This window comes from Camelus dromedarius, chromosome 5 (genome assembly GCF_036321535.1).
Source record: "Camelus dromedarius isolate mCamDro1 chromosome 5, mCamDro1.pat, whole genome shotgun sequence".
Taxonomy (NCBI): domain Eukaryota; kingdom Metazoa; phylum Chordata; class Mammalia; order Artiodactyla; family Camelidae; genus Camelus; species Camelus dromedarius.
In genome coordinates this window covers 8,852,354-8,874,475 of record NC_087440.1, presented here as the reverse complement: position 1 = coordinate 8,874,475, position 22,122 = coordinate 8,852,354, and the positions used below count along the sequence as shown (strand labels likewise).

Genomic DNA, 22,122 nt, shown 5'->3' with positions numbered 1-22,122 from the left:
AGATAGAAAACTTAAGCTATCTGGCACAACATACATTCAGCAGAACATAAGTCTGAGATCCCCACTATCAGACTTTTTTTCTTTGAACACACTGTCTTTCACACTAGATAAGTATATCAGTTTTCAACTTCTTCTTATTAGAGATAACCAGAAAAAAGAAAATAAGAACTGGATCTGAGCTGAAACAGGGAAGTAAAGGGACCGAAAAACATAAACTGCTTGAAGTCAGAGAACTGTCAATGTCAGAAGGATGATCTGAATCCTTATGTGATTCCAAGCCTGTATTCCTTCTACTTTACCATAGTGCCAGAGGCACCTTTAGCTTAACAGGTATTTTTTTTATAATACATCATACACCAAGCATAGGAGTACAAAAATGAGTAACGTACCACATTTTTGTCCAATTATTTGGTTTAAAACCTAGGTCTCCTAAATCCAACTTCAATAATTCTCCCACTACACAGTCATTACATATCTAAAAATCACATTTTAACATACAAAGTATTATTCTTCTTTATGTGTAATAAACACCGTTTTAATGCTAGAGATAATTCCAGAAGTTTTACGGTAAATTTTTACTACAACAGTACCAAAAAGGGCTGCCAACCCACACAGATGACTATTTTTGTGTGTGCTTTCAAGGTATCCTCAGTCCTGAACACATACAAAATATGTGAAAAATAATTTGGGAGCAGGGGAGGAGGAGGAGCTGAGTTCTAAGTCAATTTCCAAAGCAAACTTACTCAGTTCACGTACAGCACCTTCTCAAACACATCACTTGCACATTTCCTACTGATATTTTTCATGATTTAAATTTTATATTAAATAAATATTTAAATACTTATAAATATTTAAATGACTTAAGACAATTAACTCTCAGCAATCTTCTTCAAAAATTTCAGGTAATTCAACATCTGTACAACTGGGGAAAATGTGGGCTGAAAAGTTATATAGTTCAATAGATTTATGTTCGATGAACATCCATAATCATTAATAAATCTGCAAAAGACTCTGTATCTGATATCACCCTGTTCAACGTTTCCTATCACGGACAAGATGAAGACCCAGAAATTATACTGAAACATCAGAAAAAACCTTCAGAAAATCATCCATTTCTCTTTTACCTCTTCTGTTCGGCAAAGTAGAACCCACAGCAGGGTATCTGTCATACTGAGACAAGGGGGAAATATAAAAAGCAAGCAGGGCTTTCCAAAACAACCTCAGGAAAAAGTCTCCTGGCAATGCTCTAATCATATGGACCAAAGGAGGAAGTAACCCATCCAGGACATTACCAGGGAGCAGAGTGAAATGGAATGACTTCCATCACCTACCAACCAAATTTATGAATGACACACATGTGGAGATCCTGATCACTTCAGAAGAAAACAATACCCAGGGATATTTGACTTTAAAAATCATTCTTCAGATAAAACACACTTTACCCTTGAACAACATGGGGGGGCAGTTAATCCACATATAACTCATAGTTGGCCCTCGATATCCACAGTTCCTCCGCATCTGCAGATTTGAACAACCACGGACTGTGTACTACACTAGAATTTACTACTGAAAAATATCTGTGTATCAGTGGACCCATGCAGTTCAAACTCACATTGTTCAAGGGTTAACTACTTTCAGTATAAACAGGAAAGAAGTGACTTCCTCACAACATTGGTGACCTCTGACCAAGTAAAATGATGATCAAATCATTTTAAGATCAAGTTTCTTTATAAATAAAAATTACACTTACCACAATCCATTCAGCAATGTTTTCATAGAGCTCTGGACTGAAAATTGCTTTTTTAAGCCTAGCTAGAGGACCATCGGCATCTACTAATCTGCACCGCATGAAAACATCACAGTAGCCTCTAAAATCGTTGCATGGGGATCCAGGTTGCAGGGTGATGGTTCGACCAAGGAAGTACATGTTCCACTGCACAGACCCTGTACTGGCACAAGTTGATGGCTCCACTGGAAAAGAAGTGCCAAACATAAGCTGAAGACCAGATTTCTCATCGGGGTAGTTGGGAAGAAAAGGGCGTTGGGGGTTATGCCTAAAATCATCACCGTGATGTTTATATAGACTTCGATTAGTTAGGCTGGGTAACACCACTGGTAATTCACCTTGAACATTACAATATAAACAAACAACAGCAACTCCTGATGTAGTGCCTACAATGGCTTTAACACCTTTTAACAGGGTTTATGTTAATTATTGCCACAACACTGGCAGGTTTTTGTCTAGTTTATCATTTTAAAAACACTGTAGGGACCATAATACTAGAAACACAATACAATGCTACATTTAAAAATTTCTCAAGAGGAACAGTTTTGCTGGAAATTATCTGTCCCAACTGTTTACCAAAGATTAACACTTAAACTTTAAGAGAAAATAAGGTTTTTGAAACAGATCTTATACTCTTGTGTTTTAAAAGTCTTACTCTTCTTCATGCAGCAGACATGGCATAGCTCCTTATCATCCTTGCCATCAGAACTGGCACAGGTACACTCCTCCAAGCCGTATTTCTCACAGATAGAACCTGCACATTGCTGGGAGAAAAACAAAGGACAAATTACTTAATCCGTATACATCCCACCTCTTGTTCACAGTAATAGACAGATATAAGCCTCCAACGCTAAAATAATTAAGTAGAAACACATGTTGGGGGAAAAAAGCATAGATTAGTATCAGAAATGGACCATATAAATATACCTGAAAAAGTAAGCGCAAATAAGATAGTAAGTCTTCAAAGAAATGGTAACTTAAAAATCTAAACAAAACAAAAATGGAGGAAGAGATTAGATAAGCATCAACTTTATGTATGCTGGTTATTATGGCTTCTTTCTAAGAAGCGAAAAACGAAATTTTCCTCATGTAGAAGAAAGTGATTATTTAGCCAAGAAAGTCTTAAAGACTTCACATTCAGAGGGAATGTTCTTCTATTTAGGCTGTTAAATATTAACTTATAAAACTTAAAAGCAGTACGAAGTCACATGCCTAGTTATAGAACTGTATTTCTCCAGAGAACACCAAACACAAGCAGTAGAAAGATGAAAGACAAGTCAACAACTAACGGAATGCCACCAGGCACTTCAGCCATGCAGTGCATTCACGGCTTTGTGAGGAAACAGACAGGGATATCATTGAAACAGGAACCAAGATTAATTACTTTTACCATGTAGTTTTAAGTGTCAACAATTATGATTCTGAAAAAGCAGGTTTCATAAAACTAATTTAAAAACGTATGAAATTAAATGCTTACCCCATTAATGCACACTTGTGTATGTCTATTACAGTCCGTAAAGTTTGGTTTAGGATCAGACGCTGGGCAGAGAGCTGTATTGCCATTACACATTCCTTCTTTTGCACAGTCTGAATCATCCCGACACTTCTCAGTTTTTGACTTGAATGCACACTGTGCTGTACAACAGGGACCTTGACTTGGACTAGAAAAACATTTAGGTGATTAAGGAAAACTGCTGGGATATTTCCTATATATATAGATACGGTCCTAATTTTTATATCATAAATCTCATCTTTTAAATGGTAAGTATGCTACTATTATACAACTTCAAATACTGGAATAAGAGGCTACTAAATTTCAACGTCCTAATAAGTGCAGAAAGTGATTAAGTATCTTGTTTTAATAATAAAGGCATACTATACTCAGTATTCTTATTCTATTTGCCTTTAGTAAAAGGCTATAATGGAAAATGGATTAAATATGAGGCAAGTTATCACTGTTTTTCATAGATACACCATACATTGGTCAATTTATCAATTTCTCATATTTATATGCTAAAATCAAACTCGGATACACAGAACACGTATTTTAAAAGTACTGGACAAACAATATTCTAGTGCTTTTATCTATCACTACCAAAATAATTTGACAAGTGAAATAATTATATGACACTAAGTTACAAGAGTGTATAGAATCCACCTTACCTAAATATTTAAACTTAAGGTTCTAAAAATATGAACTAAAGTCACATTTTTTTAAGTTAGGAATTAAATAACATGTATTTTATTCAGTGTCCTTTGCATGTCCTTTTTTAATACCCAATGCACAATTACAAGTACTTCAATCTGCCAATATCAGTGCACTAAATCATGCTCCTCCAGAAAAATAAAACAACAACAAACAAAAACAAAGTTCCAAAACCATATGCATCTCTTAATCTCAGTTTTAAGTTTGTCATAACTGCCTTCAGATGGAAAGAACAGTAACATCGCTGGGATTAGCAAGGTACCTGCACTGCTTTCCAGGTCTCAGCTTGCATTTCTTCCCCTCAGGTTGGTTTGCATCATAGCAGCACTCATCTTTACACTGGTCACTGTAGCCACAATCACATTCCTCACCTTGCTCTACCATTCCATTTCCACAAATGGGTTGGCCAGATTCTGAAGAAAATAAACAAGACAAAGTAAGCACTGTACGCAACATTAATTTTATTTAAAATTCATAAACTCTTTAGTGCTTCAAACAAAAGGAGAAAGGAAAACTTTGAAGAATCTAAGAAAAGCAGAACAAACTTGGAATCTGGAAACTGGAGATCTAACAGTGGCTCGGTCACTAACAAGCAATGTGGCCTTAGGAAAGTCACTTTCCTTTTTGTGGGGGCCTTAGTTTCTTAATCTGTACAGTGAGGAAATTTGACCTGATGGTCCTTGCTAAGATCCCTTCTAGAGGTGGCAGCATTCTATTTAGGCCATGCCACACTGTGCTTTATTGAACAATGACTGCACTATTTATAGTACATAAATACAAAGTAAGTTAGTGCTTCAGCAGGCAGAAAAAAATTAAACCTCTTCTGTTAGAAAATTCCAAATATATATAGAAGTAATAAAAGAGTAAGTACAGTGAGCTCCCAAGTACCAATCACTTAGCTTTAACAATTATCAACAATGTGCTGTAAACAACTTCATCTACTATATTCATGTGTTCTTACAAATATTTCAGGATGAATCTAAGAGATAAGGAGTTCTTTTTAAATATAACCATAATACCATTACTACATTCAAAAAATTAATAATATGCAAAATAGTATCTAATAGCCAATCCATTTTCAATTTTCCTCATTGCTTTCCTTACAATTGGTTTATTTGAACCAAGTTCCGCACAAGCTTCCCCCAACCTCTCTTCCCATGGTTGCTTTTTGCTGACATGTATCTTAAATTCTTTTAATATATAACAGATTCCCTCCTCTCTTTTAATTTTTACACTACTTATTTGCTAAAGAAATTGGGTCATTTCGTCCTACGGAATTTCCCACATTCTATTTGGCTGACTGTATCCCAGTCAATAAGTAATTTTTTTTTAATATATTTTAGTTTTGCTCCTCAGCTAGACCAAGCTCCTTAAGGGAAGAACCATGTATTATTTATACGTTTTGTATTTCTGCAGTCTAACAATATCAGGTCAAATCTTAGCTCATTAAGGTTAGACTGTCTGGACTAATAAGCATAGTGAATAATTTCATAAAGATTTTTAGGCTCTTTTTTTTTTGAGTTCTTTGATTTTGTCAGTGAAGTTTAAAATTGGAACAGGAATTTTATGCTCTTAGTAAGAACATAAAATCACAAATGCTAGCATCTGCAGGGCAATGATAAGAATCAGATGTCTTCATTTTATAGAAAAGAAAACTAACTTTCAGAGATTTTGCGACTTGCTGGAAACCATATGCCCTACCTAGTATGAGCAAAACACAAACCCAGGCCCCCTAGATCTAAAATCTGGTGTATCTTTTCTTTCTGCTACACCAAATCAATGTGCAAAACAGCTGTAGCACAGGCTTCAAACTGAGAACTGAGTAAGCAGAAGAGAACCTATCTCAAAGCAGGAAGCCCAAACCAGGCACACCTGAATGAAAAATATTCTAGAACAGCTAGCTTTATATTAATAAAGTTCAATCTTATCAAATATTAAAGCAGATTTTAGTGGTAACTGAAGCTTCATCCCTCTTTTGTTCCAAACCATCTCCTTTGTTCTCTAAAACTAGAAACATGCACATGCACATATACACTAAGTAAATAATGATGGGCTTTCTCAAGTCTAGTAATAATCATTTTATAATTCATGTGACATGTAATTTAGGAGAAAGGGAAAAATGATAAAAGTCAGAAAATCTTTCATGCAATATTTACTACATGTTCATTTTCATCTCATATAGAAATATTACTTGAAATCAGCTATTTGCTAACAATTTAAACACAGAGGTATTCCCATAATACCTACAAAGCAATATGCTCATTTTAAAAGTCATTTTCAGAAAGTTTATTGTAAAAACCCAGTTTACAAGTGAAAAATCTATGTAACACTTCTACATTAAGAAGATTTAGAAAAACTACCACTGATAAAAACAATAAAAATGGTAACATCAATGTAATTTAATCTGCCCCTTTAAAAGAAAAAGGCTTTAAAAGAAAAAGGCAATCAATAAAAGTAAAAACTGATCATTTGAACCTCATCAAAATTTAACTTTTGCTCTGTGAAGAGAGTGAAAAGATAAGCTACAGACAGAAAGAGAATATATGCAGTCCAATATCTGACAAATGACTAGCATCTAGACTATAAAGAACTTTCAAAACCCAACAGAAAAAAAAAACAACCCAAAACCTCAATGGCCAAGAAACATGGATGTCTCACCAAAAAAGATATACAAATGGCAAATAAGCACATGAAAAGATATTCAATATTATTAGTCATCAGAAAAATACAAATTAAAACTATAATGAGATACCCTATCACAATGGATAAAATAAAAATAATTAAAAAACCAAAAGCTAACAAGGAGACAGAGAAATTAGATCACTCATACACTGCTGGTAGGAATGTAAAACAGTAGAGCCAGTCTGGAAAACAGGTCAGTAGTCTCATATAAATAAAAACAATTACCAAATGATGGGCCTGTTGGATTTGGGGGAATTTACCCCAGAAAAACGAAAACTTATATTCCCATGAAAACCCTGTCTATAGCTGCTTTATTCCTAACAACCAAAAATTGAAAACAGCCCAGATACCCTTTAATAAATGAATGGTTAAACAAACTGTGGAACATACATAACACCTGCAATAAACAGGAACAAACTAGCGACACAGGCAACAATTTGGATTAATTTTGAAGGAATCATGCTGCGTGAAAAAAGCCACTCCCAAAGGTTACAGCTTGTACAATTCCATATATATATATATATATAACATTTTTGAAGTGACAACATTTTAGAAACGGAGAACAATTTAGTTGGGCAGGTGAGGGAACAGCAGGAGTGAAGTGGATGTGATTATGAAAAGGCAACATGGAGAGTTTCTTGTGGTGATGGAACTGTTCTTTATCATGACTGTAGTTACTGGTATATAAACCTACACGTGATAAAATTGCAAAGAACTAAACACACACAGAAAAGTGAAATGTGAATAAGATCTGTGGATTGTATCAATGTCAAAATTCTCCTTGTAATATTGTACTATACAGTTCTGCAAGATGTTACCATTGGGGGGAACTGGGTGAAGGGTACATGCAATCTCTATCATTTCTTGTAACTTATGTGAATCTAAATTATCTCTATATAAATTTCAATTAAAAACAAAAGGCCATAGTATTGTCAATTATACCTCAAAAAAAAAAATGCAGCTAAAAAAATCAAAAGGCCATGCTTATCTGGAAGTCTTCCTCAATTCTTTATCCTTTGCTATCGTTAATGTTTAACTCATCTTTGAGAGTGTTGTTTATGTGCAAGGTGAGCAGGCCTGGGTGTTTGCCCTCAAGTAATTTATAATCTTGTGAAACAGGATAAGGACCCCCCTAAAAATAATATAGTATGAAATAGAATATTCAGAACATATTAAATGCCACAAGAGAGGCAAAACAGATGAATAGATCAACAAAATGTGGTATATCCATATACTGGAACATTATTTCTAAAGAATGGCATTTGGATACATGCTACTACGTGTATGAATCTTAAAAATATTATGCTAAGTGAAGTGAACCAGAAACAAAGGGACAAATATTGTATTATCCCATTTATATGAGGTACCTAGAAGAGCCAAATTCACAGAGACACAAGACAGATTAGAGGTTACCAGGGGCTGGGGAGAGAGGGGAATAGGAGTTACTGCTTAATGGTTACGGAATTTCTTTTTGGAGTGATTTAAAAAGTCTGAAAATGGAAAGCAGTGATAGTTGCACACATTGTGAATGTACTTAATACCACTGAATTGTACACTTGAAATTAGTTTAAATATATATTTTATGTTATATATATTTTGCCACAAATAAAAAGTTCATAGCAACTTTGTTCATATTGGCCCAAACCTGAAAAGCCCAGGTGTTTACCAATGGGAGAGTGGATGAGCAAACTATGATGTATTCATGATAATGTACTTCTACTCAGCAATAAAATGGTACAAATACTAATAATGAATCTCAAAATATTATGCGGAGTGAAAGCAGCCTTCCAAATAAGGGTACAAACTGAATGATTCCATTTATATGAAATACAACAAGCAAAATTTATCTATGGTTTAATAGAATAGTGGTTGCCTGGGGTGGGGTGGGGCAGAGATTGATGGGGAAGGGAAATCAAAGAACCTTCTGGGATGATAGAACTGTTATGTATCTTGATATGTGCTTGGGTTACAAAAGTAAATGCATTTGTCAAATCTCATCAAATGGTGAACTTAAGATTTGTACATTTCACTTATGAAAAAATTTTTAAAAAGAACAATAAATAATCTTGAACTCTACTTATGTAGCGTAAAGTGTTTAGGAGTATACTGATATCCACAATCCACTTTAAATTGCAACCCCCACCTCAAAAGAAAAAAATGGACTGAAGGATGGACAGACTGATTCATATGTGATAAAGCAAATCCATTAAGGTATTAACAACTGTAAAATATAGGTGGCAGGTACAAAGGTATTAACTATACAACTCAAGTTTTCTGAATGTTTAAAAATATTCATACTAAATGTAGGGAAAATATACATACCAACAAAACAGTTGTTTCTCTTCTTCTCAAGAACCTGGCTTATATTTCTAATACTACAGAGTGAGAATTTATTGTTGTTAAGTTTGTCCCCAGATGTCGCTCTTGCATACATGATGTAATTGCCATTTTCTTTTTGTCCTAAATTCTTAGATTCTCCTGGAGTGCACTCTGTTCCAGAATCATGCTGTCAAACAGAATATAGAGTTACATAAACAGGAAGTAAAAAAAGGTTTATAGGTCATCTGATTAAATGTAATTTTCTCATCGGAAGAACAATGAAGGTCCTACTTTAGAACAGATTTTACAATTGTTTTAGACTGTCAGGCGGAAGATAACTTGCTCTTTTAGGGACCACGGTCTTAGAAGGGAAGGAAAAATCAGTGAAGGTCTAACTGCAAGGGATACTTTTTTATTTTGATTTTTTAAAAATTTACTCCAATTATTTCTTTTAGTTGGATTCCCAGAGGTAGAGTACACTGAGTTAAAAAGTCAAACATTTAAAGGTCTTGATATAAATTGCCAAACTGTCTGACAAAAGGACCATATTAATTTATGTTATGTAACAACATGGATTAAGATTTCAATAGGCAGGTATGGGAAGGAATTGGCTTCCCAACAGAAGTAAAGTTTTAAAGGACTATAAATTATTTAATTTGACAGGGAAGGGGAGATAACACTGGAAATACACTTAAACTCAAATTATGGAAAACCCTAAATGCTAGGATAAAGAAACTGTATCAGCAATACCAGCAGGTATTGGAAGTAAGGCTGCAGAAATATGTGACATGCACAGAACGATTAGAACTTTATCTAGACAAAGATTAATCTGGTAAGAGTAAACAAATATTAAAACCTTCATACTGAGAGGGAGGAACTTGTCTCATTTATTACAACTTCCCAGAAAAAGCTTATAAAGTAGTTAACAGAAGTCTGCAATAAACATTTGGGATAGGATAAATAAACATAAGGGATAAAGACAGATTTTAGTAAAGATGTCAAAGGAGACAGGCTCAGGAATTCATGGTCTGGCTGATCTCACTATTATATTACTTAATAAATATTTACTAAGCACCTACTGTCTTTATGTACAGTAGCATGAACAACATACACAAAAGAATGGGGAGTAAGCGAGCATGGGAGAATCATTAAAAGTAGTATGATAGGAAAAGATAGCAAGGTAGGCAAAAAATGTGAACCAATTTATCCATTAAACAATAAGCAAAAAGTAATATAACTTTAATGTATTAAAATCACCTCTCTGGCAACCTGGTAGAGGATAGATTAGATGGGAGGTGAAAAAAGAATAGACTAGATATTCTACTCCAAGTGTGGTCCACAGACCAGCAGCTCCAGTATCACCTGAAAGTCTCAGAAATGCAGAATCTTGGACCCTAGACTAAGGGCCACCGAAATGGAATCTGTATTTTAAGATCCTCAGGAATTTGTAAGCACATTAAAATTTGAGAGGCCCTAGACTAAAGGAAAGAAGAGTAGTTAGAAGGGTCCTAAATTTCCCCTGGTAAGGACTGGATCAGGGGGACCGGGAGAGTAGAGGGGACATTTAACTGCCCTTGAAAATGCAAATTAACCATGAACAACAGTTCTCCAAAAATTCCATCTCTAAAATTTCAATTACTCTTTTAAGAACAGATCACAAAAGCAGTCAAAAAGTAGGGAGATTAAGCACATTTTAAATACTTTATCCAAGAGTACTGATAATAATCTATCAATTTTTGACTGGGGCTTAGAAAAAAGACTTCCAACTTAGAGAGTACCTTACTTACATTTTACAAAGTGGAGGGGAAATTAGGTAAGTGCGTTTCAGAATTTTAAGCTATAAGTATACAATTTTTTCTAAAGTCATAAAAATTTCCATTTTTACATGATGTGATAAGGTACAAGTAAAATAAATTTATATACAGTTTTGAAATACAAATTTCCCGAACTTATTTTAATGAGCCCTACCAAAATCATAAAGACAGAATATCTTTCAGTATTTTGTACTTCTCTGTGTATTAACTTTAGGTCCCTTGAAAATCAATACAATGGACTGGGTATTAAATGATACCAAACAGGGTGTACAGGGCATAGTGGGTCTAGCTCAGTGGTAGAACACATACTTAGCATGCACAAGGTCCTGGGTTCAATCCATTATAAATAAATAGATAGATAGATAGATAGATAGATAGATAGATAGATAGATAGATAGATAGATAGGTAAAAAAATAAAATAAATGATATCAAACAATTGCTAATTTTGTCAGGTATCATAACCATGTGGTGGTTATGGAAGAAATGTCTAATTTTTTAAGAGATGCATACTGAAATATGTAAGGATGAATGCATTTGTTTCTAATATCTTACAAAGAATAAGAAAGAAAAGCAGAAAGGGGACGTAACAAAATCTTGGTGATCGCTGACTTTGGATCAGAGGTTGGCAAATTGTAGCCTGCACCTTATTTTTACATGGCCTAAGCTAAGAATGATTTTTCCAAGTTTAAAAGATTGTAAAACAAACAACAAAGAAAAATACACAACAGGGACCAATTGTTATCCCCAACAAAACCTAGAATGTTTACTAGTAGGCCCTTTACAGGAAAAGTTTGCTGATCCCAGTCCCGGATGATGAGCATCAGAGTTTGTTGTAATAGTTTTCTCTGCTTCTGTGTATATAATAAATTTTTCATACTGAAAGTTTTTTTTTATATAAAGGGCAAAAGATTTTATTATTTTTTTCAGTCTTCTTTGAAATTTTTTTAATTGAAGTATAGTCAGTTACAATGTGTCAATTTCTGGTATACAGCATAATATCCCAGTCATATATATATACACACATACACACACACACACACACACACACACACACACACACACACGTATATATATATTCATTTTCATATTCTTTTTCATTAAAGGTTATGACAAGATATTGAATATAGTTCCCTATGCTATACAGAAGAAATTTGTTTGGTATGTGTTTTTATACATAGAAGTTAACATTTGCAAATCTTGAACTCCTAAATTTATCCCTTCCCATCCTTCCCCAGTAATCATGAGATTGTTTACTATGTCTTCAAGTCTGTTTCTGTTTTGTAGATGAGTTCATTAGTGTCTTCTTTTTTCTTTTCTTAGATTCCATATATGAGTGATAATCATATGGTATTTTTCTTTCTCTTTCTGGCTTACTTCACTTGGAGTAACATTCTCCAGGTCCATCCATGTTGCTACAAATGGCATTGTTTTATTCTTTTTTATGGCTGAGTAGTACTCCATTGTATAAATATATCCCAACTTCTTTATCCAGTCGTCTGTCAATGGACATTTAGGCTGCTTCCGTATCTTGGCTATTGTGTATAGTGCTGCTGTGAACATTGGAATGCATGTATCTTTTTGAATTAGAGTTCCTTCTGGATATATGCCCAGGAGTGAGATTCTGGGATCATATGGTAAGTCTATTTTTAGTTTTTTAAGGAATCTCCATACTGTTTTCCAAAATAGCTGCACCAAACTAAGTTCCCACCAACAGTGTAGAAGGGTTCCCTTGTCGCTACACTTTCTTCAGCATTTATTGTTTGTGGACTTTTGAATGATGGCCATTCTGAGTGGTGGTTTCATTTGCTGTGCAAAAGTTTATATGTTTAATTGGGTCCTGTTGTTTATTTTCACTCGTATTTCTATTGCCTGGGTAGACTGCCCTAGGAGAACATTGCTAAGATTTATGTCAGAGAATGTTTTGCCTATTATACTGAAAGACTTTTTTAAAAGTTTCATTCCATAGTAGACAAAGACAAATCTAGTAAGCCCCAATAATGCTTTTACAGAAACCAAGCAAAAAAACCACTGCACAATTTGCTAACATTCAAAATGTACTTTACATAATGGAAAGTGATTCTCGTTCAATAAATATATGAATGAATCATGTATCAGGCACTGTTCTAGGGGCAGGAGACATGGAAGAGAATGAATGACAAAATTCCTTGCCTTCATAGAATCCTGGCACTGTTGTGCTTATTTTCTTACTTTAATCACAAGTATTCTATCTTTCTCTCTTCCAGTACTGTGGCCAAGTACATTACTGTGTTCTAACTTAAGAACTTAACATTCATGTGTACTTGTTCTCACTGTAAGCAACAACAACAAAAACTACACCGTATAAAATTAGATTAGTAACTTTTTAAAAATCTAACAAATTAGGCAACACTTACCGGAGATCCAAAGTTATGTCCAACTTCATGAGCAAATGTAATGTGAGAGACTTTGGGGGGTACATGAGACCCATAGTTCTGAACAGTAATAATTCCAGTGTTTAAGGACTTCTTCTTACCATCTGAATAGAGCTTACTTTTTTCACATATTCCTCCAGAGCTTCCTAATTCAGAACAAAGGTGGCTAAAATTAGCATCTATTCCCCCCCAAAATAATTTTCGAATATATGCTATATTAACTTGAAACATTTCCTATGTATTTTGAATCCAAAATAAAATTGGTACACGCATATATCAAATACTAAAAAGTTTCTTTGGTCCAAGATTAGGAAGTCATTTCAAATAAAAGTTTAATGGAACACAAACTCCCAGGATTGAGTACAAAGCCCTTATAAAATGTTCAACCTCATAATCAAAATATCCTCCAATTTTTGCTCCCATTAATTCAGCAAAACAAATACTTATAGTTTCTGTTAAATTTAAATATTTCAGTATTTACACTAGGTTCAAAGTCTGTATCTTTTCATCTTTCAAAATGAAACTTATATTTAAGTTAAATGAAAGCTGAGCAAAATATTCTCAAGGAGATTCTGAGAAAGTCACCTCTACAAATAACAGCAGTGAAACACAGGAGTATGTGATTCACTATCCTGAGAGGCAACACATGATATATTTTTAATGAAGAAAAGAATTAGTGGTTTGCAGGGCCTGGGGGGAGGGGGAGATAGAGAAAGGCTGACAGAGGTACGAGCTTTCAGTTTTAAGATGAATAAAGTCTGAGGATCTAATGTGTAACACATGATGATTAGTTGATAACACTGTATTACATAAATGAAATTTGCTAAGAGAATAAAACTTAAACATTCTCACAAAAAAGGGAATAAGGGAAATGTGTAAGGTGATAGATGTATTACTTAACCTGGTGGGGGAATCCTTTCACAATGCATAAGAATATCAAATTATCATGCTGTACACTTCCGTATCTTATGATTTTATTTGTCAATTATATCTTAATAAAGCTAAAAAAAGAAAAGAATTATGTCAAATGGATAAAAAAAAAAAATGGAGGTAAGGAAGGAGACTAGGTAGGAAGGGAGAGAGAGGAAATGAGGCAAAATGTTAACTGATGAATCCACCAGGAGTAAACGGCACTATTCTTGCAATTTTTTGGCAGGTTTGAATTTTTTTTCAAAGTAAGTTCAAAAAATTGAACTACGGTTTTTCAATGTGTCTTGAGAATACTTCTAAATTCTAAAGGAAAACCTGCATTTTTACTTATATGATACATATCAAATCATTTTGTAATTCACCTATTAATAGTTTTCAAATCTGAGAGCTTAATACTGAAATGAAAGTGCTTTCACATCTAAAGGCAGTTAATTTAAGAAATTAGAAAAAAAAAAACAGCAAATCAGAAACTAGCTGGCCAATCCATGTCTTTATGTGCTCTGCACTGAGACGACCATAGTCTTTAAAATAACTCTGTTAAAGACTTCCAGTGAGAAGTTCTTTGGTTTACATTCACACTTAAAAGGTTTCTTTATTTGATTTTTAATTAAAATATAATCAAATGGGTTAGGATATTCTGATAACTGATCAAATGATTTCAAATCAGCTTTCTACACACACTGTAATACAAAGTTACAACCACGTTATTAATCTACTTTAAAAAATGTCACATTTATAATCTGATAAAGCATATAATAGAAAGCAATTCAAAACAGATCTGAAAGAATGGCATGACACTACAATTGCTGCCTTGTTCCTTTTAATATTAGAAAGTATATGGCAATAAATCATAAATTTGAATTACTGTTATGAGACAACACAGGAAGCTGAAAAGAGAATGTGCGTCACAGAAAAGATAATCGAAAGACTAAGCCATGTGCAGATTTTAACCAGCAAAGGATTGAGAAGCTTTATGACATTTAAAACTTACTACCTTTTCTACACAGAAAACTGACTAGAAAGAAAACAGCAAATGATTTATGAATATTTAATATATTTTCTTAAACTACCTCTACTTTTGGAGATGAGTCCCAAGGACTATATCACTATTTCTAGAAACTAGAAAAGATATGAATAAGCACTCTGGATATAATAATTACAGTCTTCCTATTATAATTTTACATAAATAGTAAATTAATATCCTGCCTTATTGAAGATGTGTCATATGCAAAGTGGTCCAATGCAGTACTGTCAAAGTTGAATTAAGCATAGAAGACTCCACACTGCAAATCTTTATCAGTTAAAAAAAAGTAAATGGCATATATTAAAAACTCTGATAATATACTTTTCTGTATTTTTAAGATCTAGCTAGTTTAGGGGAAAATAATACATAAATTTGAGTGTACTCTTCCGAAATATAGTCTTTGTAATTCATACCTTGTTTAATGTCTTAAACAATTGCTTTTGATTTTTAATGACTACTGCTTATACAGGAAAGTTTATTGTTTGTTATAGACTAATCACATACATTGGAATAACTAAATCATACAGGGAGAAATAAAATACTAAATCTAATTTTATAAGTTATGACTTAATTTTTAAATACTGCAACTACTTTTGACATGCTAGAAACTCAATTGATAATATAAATACCTATAGCTAAGCCATAAATCACGTTCAGTAATTGGTTAACCGTGTAAACCGAAGAGTTTACACACATAGTAAACACTTAAAAACACAAAAATGTATAAAAATGAGGACAGAATTTGAGTCAAAAACAATTACTGAAGGATGATAACTCAATAACCAACAAAGGAATATAACGACATTTTTCTAGCTACAGGACAGTCTGAGAGCTAGTCACAGAGTATCAGTACTAAACTTAAAACAGATCCCCCACCACCAAAAGAAAAAAATTATAAAACCTACAAGGGTAATATAATACCAGAGTCCATAAATGTAGTTTTGACAGGAGCAGGCCTAAACATCTAAAACTTAATAGTAGCATGTTGACCATACAGTATTAATCTGAGCAGTAGTACTGAACCAGACATTAATACCACTCCCAGACAGGTTATTAGGAAATGTCTCACGGCATTTCCCTGTCTTTCATGTCTAGGGAATCGTACTCACACATAACGGGTAGTACCAGAGATGTTAAATATTCTGTAAGGGACAATCCAGACCTGCACAAAATGCCAACATTAAGTGCTCTGTAGTCTACTAATGTAATATTCTAATGGTGTAATTCTCCTGGCCTTTTAATTATAGACTTTCAAACAACAGGTTAAGAATTCAATAGGCTGCTGGTTATCCTGAGAACCTCATGCTGAGTTCTGCATGCAGTCAAATTCTAATACGTAAAACCAAACTAAAATTTCTAAACCAAGAAAAACAGAAGAGACAATTTCTACCAAAATAAATGTCTCAAAAAAAAAAAAAAGTTTTTCACAAATGGTCAAAGGAATACTGAATAGTTCAGGAGTACCTCTGGAGATGAATTCGAGAGCTAGACTTGGTCACTGACCTGGCCAAACTGAGAATATGTTCATTGGGTTAAGTAATAACATTAAGATGGATAAGAGATGAGCAGAATGTCAAAGAACAAAATTCCTTCTGTTTCCAACTCATGCCCCCATTCTTCTGTCCCCTCCTAGCCCCTCCCCAGAAGCTCTTGGAAAAAGGCTTCTGAGAGCTGGAGTTGAGGAGTTAACATAGAGTAAAGGAAGAAGGCGTCAGAACCCAATAACAAAAATACAGGTAATGTGTCTCATCATTTTCAATCCAGAACGCTGCCTACTGCTGTTTCAGTAAAATAAGCAGCATTTCATAAAATAAGTGGTCCAGCTATTATAAACAACTAGACAAAATAACTGTCTCCAAACCCCACAACCCCAGTCGAATCATAAGAAAAACACCCAACAGGCTGAAACAGAGGGGCATCCTACAGTACACCTGACTAATACTCCTCAAAATCATCAAGGTTATGAAAAACCAGAAATGCCTGATAAACTATCAGACAAGGAGAGGCTAAAGACACAAGAACCAAATGTATTGTATTGCAGTATCCTGGATGAGAACCTGGAATAGAAAAAGGACCTTAGGTAAAAACTAAAGAAATCTGAATGAACTATGGACTGACTTTGGTTAACAATAATGTACCAATATTGGTTCATTAACTGTAACAAAGGTACCATACTACTGTAAGCTGTTAATAATATAGGAAAGTGGGGGAGACAGCTCTGCTATCTGCTCAGTTTTTCTATAGATCTAAAACTTTTCTAAAAATATAGTCTACTTTAAAAAAAAAAGTGGCTGCATTGATGGATAAATACCTAAAGATTTAGGAAATTTTGACCAAGCTTCTTCAGGAGCATTACATTCTTAATGAATAACAGTCTGGAGGTGAAAATGAAAAATAGCAGACTTTTTAGTTTAAAATCATCCAATCATTTGCCCAATAGACCTTTTGAGAGCAAAAAATATCAATATGGTGGTTTTCAAACTTTGGTTTGCATCAGAATCGAGTGGAGGGTTTCTTCAAACAAAGGTTGATGGGCTCCACACCTAGAGTTTCTGATTCAGTACACCTGAATGGGGCCCATGAATTCACATTTCTAACAAGTTCCCAGGCAATGCTGATGCTGCTAGTCCACGGAGCACACTTAAAGAACCACTACAGTAATGGTTCTATACAAAGAAAAATCAAATGAATTTCTGTCTTTACAGTACTTACTGATGCATAAAGAGAAGGGATTATAAACACTGTGATAAAATTATCCAACTAACCAAGGAGGGGAAAAGAAATTTCAGAATATAAAAGTTATAAAACATGCAAATTATCATAGGAAAGAGTGAGTTGCACAATCTGCTGACAATGCAGGTAACACAAAACCAGCAAAGATTATTATAAAGGACAAATATCCAAACATATTGCAGTATGATATATGCAGTCTGTGACATAAAATTTTACTTTAATGACATCACAAAATTGAGTACACTTCAAAGTGGAGCAGAAGAACAAAAGCTCTGGAAATTGTAAAGAGGATATTCATTGCTGGCTTAAAAATCAAAAAAAAAAAGCCAGAGAGTAAGAAATATAAAAGCAGAAATACAGTCCTAAGATGTTAAAATATGCATAACAAATCAAAGAATAAACTAAGACTAGGAATACCTATTCCTATTCTATCCTATCCAGGTCTTACGTGGGATAAAGCAGAAGTTAATTCTTTTAAAAAGATAGAAATGGTGGGTCAGAAGGAGGAGAAATTGCTATATATAGCTCAGAAGACGACAGATTACTGATCAAACTCTGTATGGCAAAATTTATATTCCAGGAGTCTGGGATTCTTTCTACTCATCTCTCAGTTAATAAACTTGTATTTCTCTAAACTAGGCTACTGAATTTATTATAATATAAATCACAGACCCCCACCTCACTGCAATGGGAAGGGAACTATCCTGTTCCAGCTTTCTCAATGGCAGTAGCTCATGGCTAAGGCAGAGCCCCCAGCAGAGTGTGGGCCCATGCGGTAAGGCAAATGGAGATAGGGTTACTGGGACCTCCTGTTCATATCTCCTTCCAGGCAATACTTCCTTTTTGTTAAAATAAAGGCTAGAAATAAAATAATAAAGGCAGTCTTTGCTTTTCTTTCTACCTGCTGTTCCTGATCAGGGTCTCTCTCCATCTCACTGTAGAATAGAAGCAAGTTTCCCCTTTTGACTCTAAGAACCTCTCCCCATCCCCCCAACCCTCAAAATAATTAATTAACTAATGAATTAATGATACTAACTTTTGTGAAAAGAATTGATACTTTGCTTTTTGGTTTCATAAATAAGTACCACTTTTTCCCATAAAATTTTTTATTTCAGCCTCTGAACACACCAAATGTCAGGATATCTCCCTGTTAGTACTCATTTACTCATTCCCAAACAAAAAGCTGCTTAATCTATTTTTCCATTTACAATATGCTTATGAATCTTGCCTACCTCAAACTGGTTAAATTAAGATATTATATAAGCGTCACTTTCTCCTATACTTTATAAAATTCAATCAGCCCTGAGAATTGCTTTTCGTTTCAAGTAGTAAGACAAAAAACATAGTTAAATAAACTACCTGAAGGTGCTCCAACCCAAGCCAGACCAAGGACACCATCATCAAAATCTCGGTCTGTGAAGACATAGGCCAAACAGTAGTCATCATGATTCTGCTCAGAATTCAGTTCCAGAAACTTCTCCACACCAATATTTGGAAAACGGAAGGGATTTGTAGGGTCCTTTTCATCAGCAGTTGTGTTGATCTAAAACCCAAAACAATGGTTTTTAACAAGCAATTAATGTTAGCAGAGTCTTAGTGTAAGTAGCATCTGCCTGCACAATATGCTTGGGTACCAAGGGAATCAGGCCTGAATTACGGCTTCTACAGTGATTCCCACTGCCTCCATCCCTGAGCTAATCACAGAAGCCAAAAAGAAAGAAGGGAAAAAGAAAGGCAGGGTCAGGAAATTAAAATTGAATCCGTTCAGTAAAAGAAAAATAAATAAAAAAAACAGGGAAAAGAAAAACAATGAAAAAATAAAATTGAATACATTCAATTTCTGAGCAAGTATTCACCAGATTCCTGAACACTGACTAATTAGGATGGAAAAACAAGTTCTGCTTTCAAAATTTCTGATAAGGAAGTATACTTTCCCAAATGTAATCATCTGATCAGTCTCTTTTAATGCTCATCTTCTACATATGGTGACAAGTAAAAAGACATAAAACCCTCTATTTCAGCTAATTATTAGAACATAAAATAGATACCGAACCTAAGACTGTCAATTCAGCAGACAAATCATATTCTTGGTTCTCCTTGCCTGGAAAGTCCTCAGTCAAGCAAGCCAAACTAACTTCAAGTTCAATGTTTTTCCCTGAACATGGATAAGAATTTTTTTTCTTTGCTAATTTGTTTCTCTTACTATTTCAAGCTGAGTTCCTAAAGAATGTTTCCTCTGACACTTAGCTACTATACTCCTGCTGCAGGCTTCTCCTTCACAATCTGAAGAATAATCAGTTCTGATACCAAACTTCTACCAAACAATAGCTTTCATTTATTAGTCTCTGCTTCCTTTCAGAAAGCCCTGCCATATGCCCTGAAGTCCTAGAACAATTTGGCTTTCCCTAAGTAAGTCAAAGAATTATATACAGGACTGTGGATAAAGAATAAAAAGGAATATATTGAAAGTAAACATTGTTTAGAAGGCAAATCTCAGTCTACTGAAAATATGAGTATTAAGGGGAGGCTATTACAGTTCATAAAAATGAAGCTATCGGTCTTTTTAGGATCCACATCCCTCAGTAAAACCAAGGAGCTTAAATTAGACACAGATGACAGAAACACCACTGAGGGCAACTGTCTAAGAACAGATTTGAGAACATCTGGTTCATTCATTAACAATTAGCCCACAGCAATCAGTTATGCTCATCTAACACAGAAAAAATCCAGAAACAAGAACACTATATATTTCAAGTAGCCCACGCTTACAGACATGTGACATATGGCTTTTTCCCACTAAACATATAAATAAGACTCTCTGATGCTTCTGTAATATTGGCTACAAATAAAAATTGCATCTAAATTTTAGTTATCTATATTAAAAATGAGATGACCAATACTTAAATATTTGCTTATATAATATAAATTTCAAATTATTTAATGAGTCACAAACTTCAACTGATGCGATATAAAATTTTAATCTTAGTTAAAGGCTTGAAAACAACCAAATGCCACATTACCCTTTTATATACATGCATTTCTTCATAAAGCACATTATTTTACTCAAAAAAAACGTGCTTCACTAAAATTTTTTCAGATGTTCTCTACTTTTCGTACTCTGCATTTTATTACTCTGTCTACTAAACAGCAGTACTTACACCACTTATCATGGTCGCTTGCTCATTTAAAAGTTTATATTGCTCTCAAAATACATGAAAGCAATTGATCACAAATAGTTCTTATATTGTATACCTACAAACTGTCTTTCACCTTAAAACAATCCAATGTAATATTTAATCATGCCACTTTTAGAAGTAAGGACCACTTTCAGCTATTTTATTAAACATATTGCATGAATGTACTAAAGTTATAACCTAGCCAACCATGTAAGAAGCATAAATACAAAGAAACCCTGTGGCAAGTACTTTTGCAAAATAATGATTTTTAAAACTCAGGTTATCTAATTCATAATTTCTTAAAAACATTTAAAGTGCGTTGAAAGACTACATATTTAGAAAATTTTTGAAACAGCTCAATTTTGTTAAGTATTTACTTATTAAAAATTAATAACATTAAAACTAAAAATCAGTGACTCTGGACCAGCATTTCTCAAAGTGTGTTCTGCAGTTCTTTGAAGTCTCAGTTGACGTTAATACAAAAAAAAGATTAAATTAGTTTAGAAAAGTATGAGTTTCTTTCTCAAAGGATTTCTCAAAATTTGGAATACATCAGTGTGTACTATTAAATTTCAAGAAGAAGAAATAGTATTAAATGTTTTTCCAGCTTCCAATTTTATTTAACGACTGTATCTATCCTTCCCTCCACTGGAACATCAAATGAGACACACTCTGAAATACACTGCAAGCCAAATCTGAAGAAACTGGGGAATAACACCAGGGGAAAAAATGTCAAGTACTCTATCTGTCGTTATTGAGAAGGCTTTCTAACTGGTATGTTAATCAGATAGATAGAAAACAGTACTTTCTATCATACTTCTTTTGCAGTCCAGAGTAAAGCCCTATAGACTTCATTCTTAAATCATAAACCCAAGTGTCCCCTGTGTGTGTGTGTGTAAAATCAAAGAGTAAAGATCTACTGTATGAGTAAATACAATTTAATTTGAACTATTTAATGCACAAAGATGAAGTAAAAAGCAAGCATTTTTCTTTTTGTAAACATTGTCCTTATTGTTTCTCTTTTTCAATATTCTTATCTA

The 22,122-nt window shown here is 33.9% G+C and overlaps 1 protein-coding gene across 1 annotated transcript in view; it reads right to left on the bottom strand.

Annotated features, from left to right (window-relative positions):
* Positions 1-22,122, bottom strand: part of ADAM10 (ADAM metallopeptidase domain 10) — a 108,199-nt gene that overhangs the window by 12,173 nt on the left and 73,904 nt on the right. The window contains exons 8-14 of the mRNA XM_010979947.3: positions 19,266-19,449; positions 13,202-13,365; positions 8,997-9,180; positions 4,255-4,405; positions 3,264-3,447; positions 2,442-2,550; positions 1,751-1,971 (exon numbers count right to left, since the gene is read on the bottom strand). Coding sequence (XP_010978249.1) covers positions 1,751-1,971; positions 2,442-2,550; positions 3,264-3,447; positions 4,255-4,405; positions 8,997-9,180; positions 13,202-13,365; positions 19,266-19,449 — 1,197 coding nt within the window. The remainder of the gene's footprint in view (positions 1-1,750; positions 1,972-2,441; positions 2,551-3,263; positions 3,448-4,254; positions 4,406-8,996; positions 9,181-13,201; positions 13,366-19,265; positions 19,450-22,122) is intronic.